This window comes from Callithrix jacchus, chromosome 12 (genome assembly GCF_049354715.1).
Source record: "Callithrix jacchus isolate 240 chromosome 12, calJac240_pri, whole genome shotgun sequence".
In the NCBI taxonomy this organism is placed as follows: Eukaryota; Metazoa; Chordata; class Mammalia; order Primates; family Cebidae; genus Callithrix; species Callithrix jacchus.
The window spans coordinates 13,939,100-13,951,903 of NC_133513.1; the positions used below are offsets into that span (position 1 = coordinate 13,939,100).

At 47.2% G+C, this 12,804-nt stretch overlaps 1 protein-coding gene across 8 annotated transcripts in view; it reads left to right on the forward strand.

Moving 5' to 3' along the window:
• The window catches only part of ABCC1 (ATP binding cassette subfamily C member 1 (ABCC1 blood group)), a 193,429-nt gene that overhangs the window by 77,225 nt on the left and 103,400 nt on the right, over positions 1–12,804 (forward strand). For all 8 annotated transcript variants that reach the window (XM_035266969.3, XM_078344692.1, XM_035266967.3 and 5 more), the window contains exons 6-7: positions 6,576–6,637; positions 10,249–10,380. In XM_035266969.3, coding sequence (XP_035122860.1) covers positions 6,576–6,637; positions 10,249–10,380 — 194 coding nt within the window. The remainder of the gene's footprint in view (positions 1–6,575; positions 6,638–10,248; positions 10,381–12,804) is intronic.

The following is a 12,804-nucleotide window of genomic DNA, read 5'->3' on the forward strand; positions in this document are numbered from 1 at the left end:
GTGAGCTGAGAACCCACCATTGCACTCCAGCCTGGGTGACGAGAGCGAAACTGTCTCAAAAAAAAAAAAAAAAAGGCTATTTTCTTTTTTGCCAGTGAAGGGCCCCATGTTGGTCTCCGTATCGGTTACTTGAGATAATCTGGTAATCTGTTTAGAGCCATAGAAGAGAGGAGGCCAGGGAAGAAGAATTTGACTAAGTTCTTTGAGTGTGCAAATTAGAAACTGCAGTGACTGGGTGCAGTGGCTCACGACTGTAATTCCAGCACTTCCTGAGGCCGAGGTGGGCGAATCACTTGTTTGAGACCGGCCTGGCCAACATGGCGAAACCCTGTCTCTACCAAAAATTAGCTGGGCATAGTGGCAGACGCCTGTAATCCAGCTACCTGGGAGACTGAGGCAGGAGAATCGCTTGAACCTGCGAGGCAGAGGTTGCAGTGAAAGAGATCATGCCATTGCATTTCAGCCTGGATGACAGAGCAAGACTCAGTCTCAAAAAAATAAATAAACTGTGCAGTGTTCCATCTGTCATATGACGTTATTGCATTTGCAGGGGGTACTCAGTTTTACTGGCCAGAGGGAAGGTTAGAATTTGAGGGTCTTTTTAAGCTGGACATGGGCTGCATTTCAAGTCTGCCCTGGTTGTCTCTGCCCTCCTATGTGCTGATGCCAAGTCTGAAAGAAGATTGGATTTGCAGGCAAAAGACTCATTTGAGGCCTGATTTCAGCTCTTAATCACTGTGTCTTAGCATGTTGTGAGGGTTGAGGTAGGCAGGTTCGCCAGCCTTTTCTGAAAGGGTCAGCTGATAAATGCTTTAGGCTTTGCAGCCTGTACAGTGTCTGTGGCAATCCCCAACTCTTTGTGCTCCAAAGCACCCATGTTCGTTTATAATAAATAAATGAATGGATGTGACTATGTTCCAATAAAACTTTATTTATAAACAGCTGAGGGCTATAGTACTTCATATCTTTAAAGCATGATATTACATAGATACACAGCTGTGGGCCATAGATACTTCTGATATCTAAAGCATCTGGTACAGCACTTGGTATATTGTGAACCCATTGGACTTTTTTTTCCCCCAACCCCCTCAGCTTTAGTATATTGACAAATAAAAATGGAACATGGATCGGGTGCATTCTTTCACGTGTGTAATCCCAGGACTTGGATGGCTGAGGCAGGTGGATCACTTGAGCTTGGGAGTTTGAGACCAGCTTAAGCAGTATAGTGAAATCTCACCTATAAAGAAATTAGCTGAGTGTTGTGGTGTGCACCTGTAGTCCCAGCTACTTGAGGGGCTGAGGTGGGAGGAACACTTGAACCCAGGAGGTCGAGGCTGCAGTGAGCTGATCACATCACTGCACTCCAGACCGGGCGACAGAACGAGACCCTGTCTCAAAAACAAAGAGGAATATATTTAAGGTGTACAGTTTGCTGTTTCCATGTACCAGAGGCCATTGTCACTGTTTCTACTGCTATTATTACTACTGCTACTCATACTACCCTTTGTTGAGCTGTCAGTCTGTGCCAGGCACTATTCTAAGCACTTAACATGTTTGATCTCATTTAATCTTCACCAAGGAACTGACTCAAGGTCTCCCAGCTAGGAAATGGCACAGCCGGGATTGAGTTATGCCAGTTAACGCTGTGCTGTGCACTGCTTCACACAGAAGCTGCCCCTCCACCCCCGCCACCTTCTTTTCTCTCTGCACCCTGACCTTTTTCCTCTGTTGCTGCTTGCACTGATCATAGTTCTGATTGAAATGATATATTTATTTGCACTGTGGTTTGCTTACTGTCCATCTCTCCCTGAGCGGGAGGCTGAATGGAGCAGGGGCCTTGCCGCCTCATTCTCAGCTCCTTCTGCAGCACCACCCACGTCTTGCCCCATAAGCAAGTCCTGCCCGTATCTTTGCCCAATAAATGAATAATTGACAGCCATGTCCGACCCCTTCCCCCTTTCTCTGCCTACCAGCACCTTGGTCTTTCACAAGACCAAGGGGTAGGACTTGGGCTGCAGGTGAAATGGGTTTGCAATTCCCTGATAACCTACCCACCAACCATGGAAGTGGGCAGGAGGGCATCAGCTCTTCCAGATGAAAAACCAGCCTGCAGTGCGACGTTTTCTACCCAGCCTAGAAAGCAAACACCACCACCTCCATGCCTTAGGTTGGAGAAATTCTAATTTACAACACAGTCCCACGGGCCTCCTGTCACTTGTCCCTCCTGGCAGTCTCATGGGGTAGGCCAAGCAAGCAGTAGTACAAACTACTCCCATTTTTCAGATGCAAAAGCTGAGGCTTGGAGGTGAGGGGTCTTTCCCAAGGTCATCAGCTAGAAAATATCAGGGCTGAGATCAGAACCCGCATGTGTCTGGGTCCACAGTCTGAACTGAACTCTGCTTCGGTTGGTCTGGAACGTAGTCCGTGCACTGGCTGCATTTGCTTACCTTATTTGAAGATCTGCAGCTGTAGGGCCCGCCCTCTAGAGGTGCTGATGTAGTTGGTCCAGGATGGGGAACTAGGTCCCTGTGTTTCACTCCTCAGGTGATGGCAGTGGACAGGCAGTGCTGGGAATCTGATCACCCCTCTGAGCCCCAGAGTGGAGCCTGATCCTTAGCAGCCCTGGCTGTGTATTTGAATCACTGGAGGAGCTTTTTATTTAGCCTTCTATAATGGAAACGTAAATAGACAGCATAGGATATTGAACTGCCATGAGGTCTTTTTCTTTTTATTTATTTTTGTTACCCAGGCTGGAGTGCAGTGGCACAATCTCGGCTCACTGCAACCTCTGGGTTCAAGCCATTCTTGTGCCTTAGCCTCTTGAGTAGCTGGGACTATAGGCGCGAGCCACCACGTCTAGCCAGTTTCTGTATTTTTTGTAGAGACGGGGTGTTGCCATGTTGTCCAGGCTGTTCTTAAATTCCTGAACTCAAAGCAATTTGCCTGCCTCGGCCTCCCAAAGTACTGGGATGACAAGTGTAAGCCACTGCCCCCAGCTGCCACGAGCTCTTTAGCATGCATTGCGAAGATGAACGTTTCAGTGTGTGTCTCTGAAGGACATGCATTTTTTTTTTGTTATTTTTAATGACTTTTTATTTTGCAATAGTTTGGCTCACAAAAAGTTGCAAAAATAGTAGAGTTCCTGATACGCATCACTTGACTTTCCCTAATGATAACGTCTAAAAGATAAGGGTTTAAAAAAATGTAACTGTGGTGGCTCATGCCTATAACTACAGCACTTTGGGAAGCTCAGGCAGGAGGATCACTTCAGCCCAGGAGTTTGAGACTCGCCTGATCAATATAGCCAGACCTTGTCTTTACAAAAACTGATATATGTGACTGTAATACCATTTTTAATAATTAATATCAAATATTTCAATAATCCCTTGTGGTTGCACAATGGCTCATTCTTATGTGATATCATTTGTTCTTCATGTTTTAGCTGGATTTTTTTTTTTTTTTCTCTTTTGAGATGGAATTTCACTCTTGTTGCCCAGGCTGGAGTGCAGTGGCGTGATCTTCACTCATCGCAGCCTCTACCTCCCGGGTTCAAGTGATTCTCCTGGCTTAGCCTCCCAAGTAGCTAGGATTACAGGCATGTACCACCATGCCAGCTAATTTTGTATTTTTAGTAGAGACGGGGTTTCTCCATTTTAGGCTGGTCTTGACCTCCTGATCTCAGGTGATCCGCCTGTGTCGGCCTCCCCAAATGCTGGGATTATGGGCATGAGCCACCATGCCTGGCCTCTTAGCTGGAAATTTTTTTTATAGAAAAGAGCTTCCCCTTCATTTCTTTGGTCATTAATCACTCTGTAGTGATGAAATAAATGTCTGTCTTCCTCGAGGAAGGCTTCTCTAAGCCTGGAAACCAAATGAATACTTTTGGGAAAGGTGGAAGAATACTTGTTTCTTTCCACTTTGTCTGTTTTCAAACAATGACCTCGCTCACTAGCAACACCAGAGACACCAAGAGGTTTCTCTTTATTCCCAGCGTCAATGTGAACTTCTGCATGTAAGCATGTGTGGTAAGGGCGGGTGCGGTAGCTCAAGCCTGTAATCCCAACACTTTGGGACTCCAAAGCCGGTGGATCCCTTGACATCAGGAGTTCAAGACCAGCCTGGTCACTGACATGGTGAAACCTCATCTCTACTAAAAATACAGTAAAAAATACTAAAAGGGCTCACACTTGTAATCCCAGCTGCTTGGGAGGCTGAGGTGGGAGGATCACTTGAACCTAGGGGGCAGAGGTTGTGTGAGCCAAGATCACACCACTGGACTCCAGCCTGGGTAACAGAGTAAGATTACGTCTCAAAAAAAAAAAAACAACCAAACGTACATGGTATGTTTCAGCCCGTTGCACTTACTCTCCTTGTCAAAGCTCACATTGTCCCTTTTTTAGCCTGCGGTGCCACTTCTGCTTGTCTCTTGGGCCTTCTAACAATCCTGTTCATGCTTAGTTTCCTTGTGCCCAGTGTGACAAGCTGTCTTGGCTTCTCTTGCATATTTCTTGCCCAGCCACTTTTCCAAGAAGAATGTGGTTGTTGAAAACAAACACAAAGTTTCAGTGGCCCAGTTGGATCCCAGACCAGCTTAATCAGAATCCCCGGTGGGGACAGGTCCGGATACAGTATTTTTTTATTTTTTTGAGACAGGGTCCCCAGGCTGGAGTGCAGTGGTAGGATCTCAGCTCACTGTAACCTCCGCCTCCTGGGTTCAAGTGATTCTCCTGCCTCAGTCTCCTGAGTAGCTGGGACTACAGACATAAGCCACCACACTCAGCTAATTTTTTTTTTTTTTTTTTTTTTTTAGTAGAAACAGGGTTTTGCCATGTTGGCCAGGCTGGTCTCTAACTCCTGACCTCAAGTGATCCAACCGCCTTGGCCTCCCGAAGTGCTGGGATTACAGGTGTGAGCCACATGCCCGGTCAGGATACAGTATTTTTTAAAAAGCACATCCAGCCTTGGATGGAAAACCACTTGAGGAGAGTATGCTGCCTTATCCAGCTCTGTAAATGCCTTATCTTTGTGCAAGGCTAGAACTCTGCGTGGAGTCCTTGGCTAAAGCTCTCATGGCTGCGTGGTGACCTCTCTTCCTTCTGCTGCTTAAACTTGTGTTTCAGAATTTAGACCCAGGTGCATCCATGTTGAAAGCCAGGCTTGGTCTGTGTGTCAGTCCCTTTCCTTGCCTGCATGCTGTTGAGCTGGGGCTCATCTTGATACCCATAGGAAATAAGTTCTTTGATAGTTTGCTTAGAGTCTCTCAGTACTTCCCCTTGCCCTTAGAATGCAGACCAAAATAAGTGGCCTGCAGTGTAGACTGTGCACAGCCTTCAATGTAGACTGCTCAGGCCCCCTCTTGGTTCCTGGAGTCTGCCATGCTTCCTTCTACCACTGGGCCTTTGCACACACAGCTGTCTGCTGGGAATGCCTTGCCTTTCCTCCTCACTGAGTTCTCCTCTACTCACCCTTCAGGCACCAGCCGGACTGTCTTCCTTGAGGGAGCCTTCTCAGACCTTGGTGCACCAGATCAGTCCCCATGCGCTTACTTGGTCTCATTGGTAGTATTTCTCTACCTTAAGGACACCTATCAAGGCCCAGAAGTTGCAATTTTGCATTTGTTGGTTGTAATCATTAGATGCGTATCTCTCTCTGGGCGTGACTTTGCGGCTTACATCCTGCCTCCACTGCTTTTAGCTGTGGGACCTTGAAGAAATCATTTCATCTCTGGTCCCTGGTTTCTTTTAACTGCAAACCAGGGATGATAAAATATTTTCATCTACCTTGTGAGGCGGGGATGAAGATTAAATAGGGTAATTTGTGTAAAGCACTTAGAACAGAGCTAGCTATGAATAGTAGAGAATCTTGGCAGGTATTACTGATGATGACTGCAGTGGACCGCAAGCTCCATACAGGCCGGGCTCATTTCCATTTGTTTAGATTCGTATGCAGGGTGCTTGGCACATGGGCAGTGCTCAGGAAATACTTGTTGGATGAATGAAAGAATGGAGTGGAAATAACAGTAATACCACGTTTATAGAATTCCGTGAGGATATAAAATAATGCAAGTATATAAGCTCTTGGTAGCATATCTAGCACATAGTAGGTGGTCAATAAATATTCAATGCCTGAATGAGGAAAGTGGGGACAGGAGTAATACCAGCTCATGAGGTTGTCGCAGGGATCTAAGGCAACCCTGTAGTACCTTGTAGAGTGCCTAGCACATAGTAGGTGCTTAGAAAATACTTGTTGAATGAATGAGTGAAGTGGGGATGATGGTAACACCAGCTCCTAGGGTTGTTGCGGATATGGAAGATAAGGCAGGTCAATAGCTTGCTGTATTCTGGTTGCGCCTGGTAGACACTCCGTTGAGTGAAACGGGAGGAGCTGCTATGAGTTTCTTTGTCCTGGGGCTTAGGAGAGAATCCTTTTTTGGGTACAGAATGGTATGCAGTGGACGCTGGTCCTCTTGAAGGAAGATTGGGCAACTGACTACTCTTTGCCAAGCTCTGGCCTGGTTGAAAAGTGGAATCGTTCCTTTCCCTCTTCCTCCCTAACCTGTTCTTTCTTTCCACTAGAATCCTTGCCCAGAGTCCAGCGCCTCCTTCCTATCCAGGATCACCTTCTGGTGGATCACAGGGTAAGGCTGGGCCCCTGAGACCTCAGGGAGGTTGTGGGGAATGAATGAATGAATGAATGAATGAGCATGCTGAGCTCCCCGCCTCGGCTTGTCCCTCCTTTGCTCTTCTGCAGAGTTGTCTTGAATCTGCCTATGCTGGCCACGTGGTCTCAGAGACCTACTCTGTCCTACGAGTTCATGAACTTGAATATGATAAACAGATGAGCCGAGAGCGGCATAAATCTCTGCAGAAGGCTTGGCCTGGGACAGCCATACACTGGACTGCTCTTGCTTTAGCTTCAGATTTGGGTTTTTAAAATATTAGGTATAGTTATTGACATCGTCCCCTTCCCGCCTGCCACTCCTTAGAAAAATAATACTGCCTCACCATCGGAAATGTGGGTGAACAAAACACCTGTGAAGATCAGTAGTAAGCAAACAGCCAGAGGCAACCACTGTCAACATTTTAGTATACCTCCTTCTGGTCTTTGTTTTTTTTTTTTTTTTTTTTTTTTTGAGATGGAGTCTTGTTCTGTCTCCTAGGCTGGAGTGCAGTAGTGTGATCTCAGCTCACTACAACCTCTGCCTCCCGGGTTCAAGTGATTCTCCTGCCTCAGCCTCCCAGATAGCTGGCACTACAGACATGTGCCACCACCACCCCTGGCCAATGTGTGTCTTTTTAGTAGAGATGGGGTTCCTTCATGTTGGTCAGGCTGGTCTTGAACTTGGATGTCAGGTGATCTGCCTGCATTGGCCTCCCAAAGTGCTGGGATGACAGGACTGAGCCACCGTGCCCACCTACCTTCTGGTCCTTTTCTTGTACATCTTTTTCTGCCCATTGTCAATGCCTTACTGGGGATTGTTTGAAGAATCTTTTTTTCCCCCCCGCAATATGCATCATTTTTGTTCTTTTGGACACAGGCTTTTCCTCTGTCCTGAGGCTCGAGTGCAGAGGCACAATCGTAGCTCATTGTAGTCTTGAACTACTGGGCTCAGGGTGATGCTCCCACCTCAGCCTCCCAACTAGCGGGGACTATAGGCACGCTCTACCATGCCCAGCAGATTTTTGTATTTTTTGCAGAGATGAGTTTCACCATGCTGCCCAGGCTGCAAACCAACTCCTGAGCTCAAGTGGTACCTCTGCCTCAGCCTCCCAGAGTGCTGGGATTATAGGAGTGAGCCACAATGCCTGGTCTCATCCTTGTCTTTATGAACTTTTTACAAACATCTTTTTTAAAAAATTAGGTGTCTTAAATAATTTTTCCAAATTACTATTAAAGAGCAGCACTGGGACAGTTGATGTAATTGGTATATGACTGCAGGACCCTGGAAGCATGCTACTAACATTCATTCTTGTTTTGGAAAATTGTGCTCTAGTTACATAAGAGCATGTCCTGGATTACAAGGGGATACCCCTAGTTTTTTTGGAGTGAAGACATATAGGGCCTATATCCTAACTTTTTTTTTTTCCAGAACAGAGTCTTGCTCTGTTGTCCAGGCTAGAGTGCGTGGCCTGATCTCAGCTCACTGCAACCTCCACCTTCTGGGTTCAAGCAATTCTTCTGTCTCAGCCTCCCAAGTATCTGGAATTATAGACCTATACCTCTACAACTGGCTGACTTTTGTATTTTTAGTGGAGATGGGGTTTCACCATGTTGGCCAGGCTGGTCTCAAACTCCTGACCTCAGGATCCACTCATCTCCCTCCACCTCCCAAAGTGCTGTCATCATAGGTGTGAGCCACCATGCCAGGTCTTTTTTTTTAAATTTTTTGGAGACGGAGTCTTACTGTCTCCCAGGCTGGAGTGCAGTGGTGTGATCTCAGCTCACTGCAACCTCTGCCTCCCGGGTTCAAGTGATTCTCCTGCCTCAGCCTCCCGAGTAGCTGGGACTACAGGCATGTGCCACCATGCCCAGCTAATTTTTCTATTTTTAGTAGAGACAGAGTTCACCATGTTGACCAGGATGTTCTCGATCTCTTGACCTCGTGATTCACGTGCTTCGGGCTCCCAAAGTGCTGGCATCATAGGTGTGCACCATCGCGCCCAGCCAGTGCCAGGCCTTTAACTGTTGAAATGGTTTATAAAAAGATCATGTGTTTGCATGTGTATGTATGTGTGACAGTGGATGGAGAATGGTACTGCAAACGTGGCAACATGTTAACGGTGCTGAGTTGAGTGAATTCTTAGTATGATTTGAGTAATTTTTAAAAGGAGTTTGACATGATTTTAAAACAAAAGAAAAGTATTTTACTTTTTAATTATAAAAGTGTTGAGTTGGCTGGGTACGGTGGCTGACGCCAGTAACGTTAGCACTTTGGGAGGCCGAGTGGGTGGATTATCTGAGGTCAGGAGTTTGAGACCAGCCTGGCCCATGTGGTAAAACCTTGTCTCCACTAAAAATACAAAAATTAGCCGGGTGTGGTGGTAGGTGCCTGTAATCCCAGCTGCTTGGGAGGCTGAGGCAGGAGAGTCTCTTGAACCTAGGAGGCAGAGGTTACAGTGAGTCGAGATTGTACCACTGTAATCCTGCCTGGGTAGAGTCACATAGAAAGATTAATGTAACAAAACTCAGTAAGTCTTTGCCCAGATTTCATGATTGCTAATGCTTTGTCATGCCAGCCTTTTTGGCTTTTTTTTTCCCCCCTCAAACTGTTTTTATTTTTCTTTTATTTATAGGGTCTGTCTCTGTTGCCCAGGCTGGAGTGCAGTGACACAATCACAGCTCCCTGCAGCCTCCACCTCCTGGCCTCGAGCAATCCTCCCATCTCAGCCTCCCAAGGAGCTGGGACTAGAGTTGTGAGCCATTATGACTGGGTAGTTTTTTTTATTTTTACCTTTTGTAGAGATAGTCACCCTATGTTGACCAGTCTGGTCTTGAAATCCTGGGCACAGGAAGTCCTCCCACCTCAGCCTCCCAAAGTGCTAGGATTATAGGCATGAGCTACTGGGCCTGGCCCATGTCAGCCATTTTTAATGTGAAATTTAAAAAAGTTGTCGGGGCATGGTGGCTCATGCCTATAATCTGAGCACTTCTTGAGGCCAAGGTAGGAGGATTTCTTGAGCCCAGGAGCTCAAGACCAGCTTGGGCAACATAGGGAGACTCTGTCTCTACAAACATAAAAAATAAAAAAAATTAGCCAGTCATAATGGCTCATACCTGAAGTCCCAGCTACTCGGGAGGCTGAGGTGGGAGGATTGCTCTAGGCCGGGAGATGGAGGCTGCAGAAAGCTGTCATGGTACCACTGCGCTCCATCCTGGGTGACACAGCAAGACCCTGTCACCAAAAGTAAATGAATGATTAAAAAAAAAAAAAAAGTAAATTAGAGCCATCCTGATACTTCGTCCTAAATCATATTTTCTAAATATTTTGTATGCACACCCCCTCCGAAAACAAAGCCATTTTTTTCCTGCGTGACCCAACAGAATGAGCTGTAATTTCCTTGTAATATGTGCAAATGTCCGTCCACATTTGGACTTCCCCAGCTATGAGGCTGCCTTCGTTCGCTGCAGGCAGTTGTGCTGGGGAGGGGATCATCATCAGCAGGCGTGTGGGGTGAGTTAGCCCTGTCCTCCTCCTCCTCCTCCTCTCATTGACTCTCATTGCCTAACCGCCTTGTGTCTTGGCCCCAGGTTGATGGTCCAGGGCTACCGCCAGCCCCTGGAAAGCAGTGACCTCTGGTCCTTAAACAAGGAAGATACTTCGGAACAAGTCGTGCCTGTTTTGGTAAAGAACTGGAAGAAGGAATTTGCCAAGTCTAGGAAGTAAGTGTGAGTTTCTTTGTCCTCCAGGATGCCCCAGTCACCTCCTCGCCACCCCTGTGGCCTAATCCATGCTGCGGCCCAGGCAGTGCTGCCTGTTACTAGCCTTATGGTATTGGGCAAGATGCCTCACTTTTCTGGGCCTCAGTTTGCTTTTCTGCCAAATGGAGTAAAATCTCAAGTCATTAAGGCTAGTGGGTAGAAAATAAGAGAGAAGCCAGGCATGGTGGCTCACGCCTGTAATCCCAGCACTTTGGGAGGCTGAGGTGGGCGAATCAGTTGGTCAGGAGTTCGAGATCAGCCCGGGTAACGTGGTGAAACCCCGTCTCTACTAAAATACAAAAATTAGCTGGCGCTAATTAAAATGGGGTGGCGCACACTTGTTATCTCAACTACTTAGGGGCTGAGGCAGGAGAATTGCTTGATCCCGGGAGGCAGAGGTTGCAGTGAGCCAAGACTACAGCCTGGGAGACAGAGCGAGAATCCATCTCAGAAAAAGAAAAGAAGCCAGCAGTTGATGCCATGGCATGTGACTGTCCCTCCTTGAGTCAGTCTCACTTTTTCTGTCTCTTTCTGAGCATCTAGCATCCCGCATGTTCCTGCCGTTTAAAGTGTTTCTGTCCATTGTGCCCAGCTGACCATGTATGTCTCTTTAGCCAAAGAAGCTCCATTCGCGAGTGATTTTGGCTGTACTGGATTTTAGACTCTACCTGCTATGGAAGGTGTGCCCCACTGTGCCACCTCTGTCATTCCTTTGGGAATCAGGCCAGGGCCTCCCCTGCACATAACTTAACTCATCAAATCTAAGTCACGTCAGTTGCTTGATAAGTTATTATTCTGTGTAACAGTTAGAAGGAAAAGCAACTGCCAATTAAGGATGTAAGACGTGTCCTGAGCCTGGAATTGCCAGAACATGAAATTGCAGGTGACATGAGGGCAGTAGATTTCGGCCATGGAGTAGGAGGGTGGCTGCCTTTGTTCCTGTTGCCTAGACTGGGGTAAGGTGACGATGGTAAGCTGTGATGGGGCCAGTCTGGTCATTGGATTCCCCACAGACCCGTTGGCCTTACAGAGAAAACCCCCAGGCCTGGGTTCAGTTTCTTATTCTATTCCAGGGATACCCAGGATACAGGCCTTCAGTCAGACCCAGATGGCAGGTGGGAATCTGGGACATCCATGGTGCCAGCCACTAGGACATCAGCAGAGGACCTGATGACTCTAGTGGGAGGCTGTTTGGGTGGTCCAGGTGATGGGAGAAATTGTCTTGCGGGAGGCAGATAGAGCTGGGGCCTCCGTGGCTGAGCATCGTAAGGAAATGGCGCATGTCCATGACCCAGTTGAAGGTTGTTGGCAGGCAGAGGTGGGGTCCCTGTTTATTACAGTTCTTCATGGAAACAGAACTAGTAGGATGGCTGGATGGATGGATAAGTGATAGATTAGATGATAGATGGATGGATGGTGGATGGATACATGATAGGTGGAACACTCAGGATGCCAGATGCTCAGAAAGAGGCAGAGAAAGTGAAATTGACTTAGGGAGGGTCAGGCACATGTCCCTCCAAAGAGATTCTTATGTCCTAGGGCAGGAGAGAGCAGGTTGCAGGAGACACCATGGGAGAGGGAGAGCGTCGGGAGGAGGACAGAATTTGAATCAAGAAGCTCCTCCACTCACCTGGCCCTTAATTCGTGAATTCGTGGAGCAGATGAAACTGTTTTTGTGCTTAGTGATGTTTAGTCCTTGAGGGTTCAGACAGTGGACCAAAACAAACACACTATTTATTTTTATTTTTTGAGATGGAGTCTTGCTCTGTCACCAGACTGGATTGTAGTGGCACCATCTCAGCTCACAGCAACCTCCGCTTCCTGGGTTCAAACGATTCTTGTGCCTCAGCCTCCCGAGTAGCTGGGATTACAGGCATGTGTCACCACACCCAGTTGATTTTTGTATTTTTAGTAGAGACAGGGTTTCACCATGTTGGCCAGGATGGTCTCAATCTCCTGACCTCATGATCCAGCCCCCTTGGCCTCCCAGAGTGCTGGGATTACAGGCGTGAGCCACCGTGCCCGGCCAGCAGACACTCTTGCTGGGTGCCATCGACGTTCTGTGTGAGAGATAGGATGTTGGTAATGAAACATGCATGACGAGAAGCTTTGGAGAATTATAGTGTTGGGGTGAGGTAAAAATGAAGAGATGAGAACTTTTTTTTTTTTTGGATATGGAGTCTCTGTTGCCCAGGCTGGAGTGCAGTAATGAGATCTTAGCTCACTGCAACCTCTGCCTTTCATGTTCAAGCGATTCTCCTGCCCTGGCCTCCCAAAGTGCCGGGATTACTGGTGCGTGCCACTACACCTGGCTAATTTTGTATTTTAAATAGAGACAGGGTTTCACCATGTTAGCCAGGCTGGTCTAGAACTTCTAACCTCAGT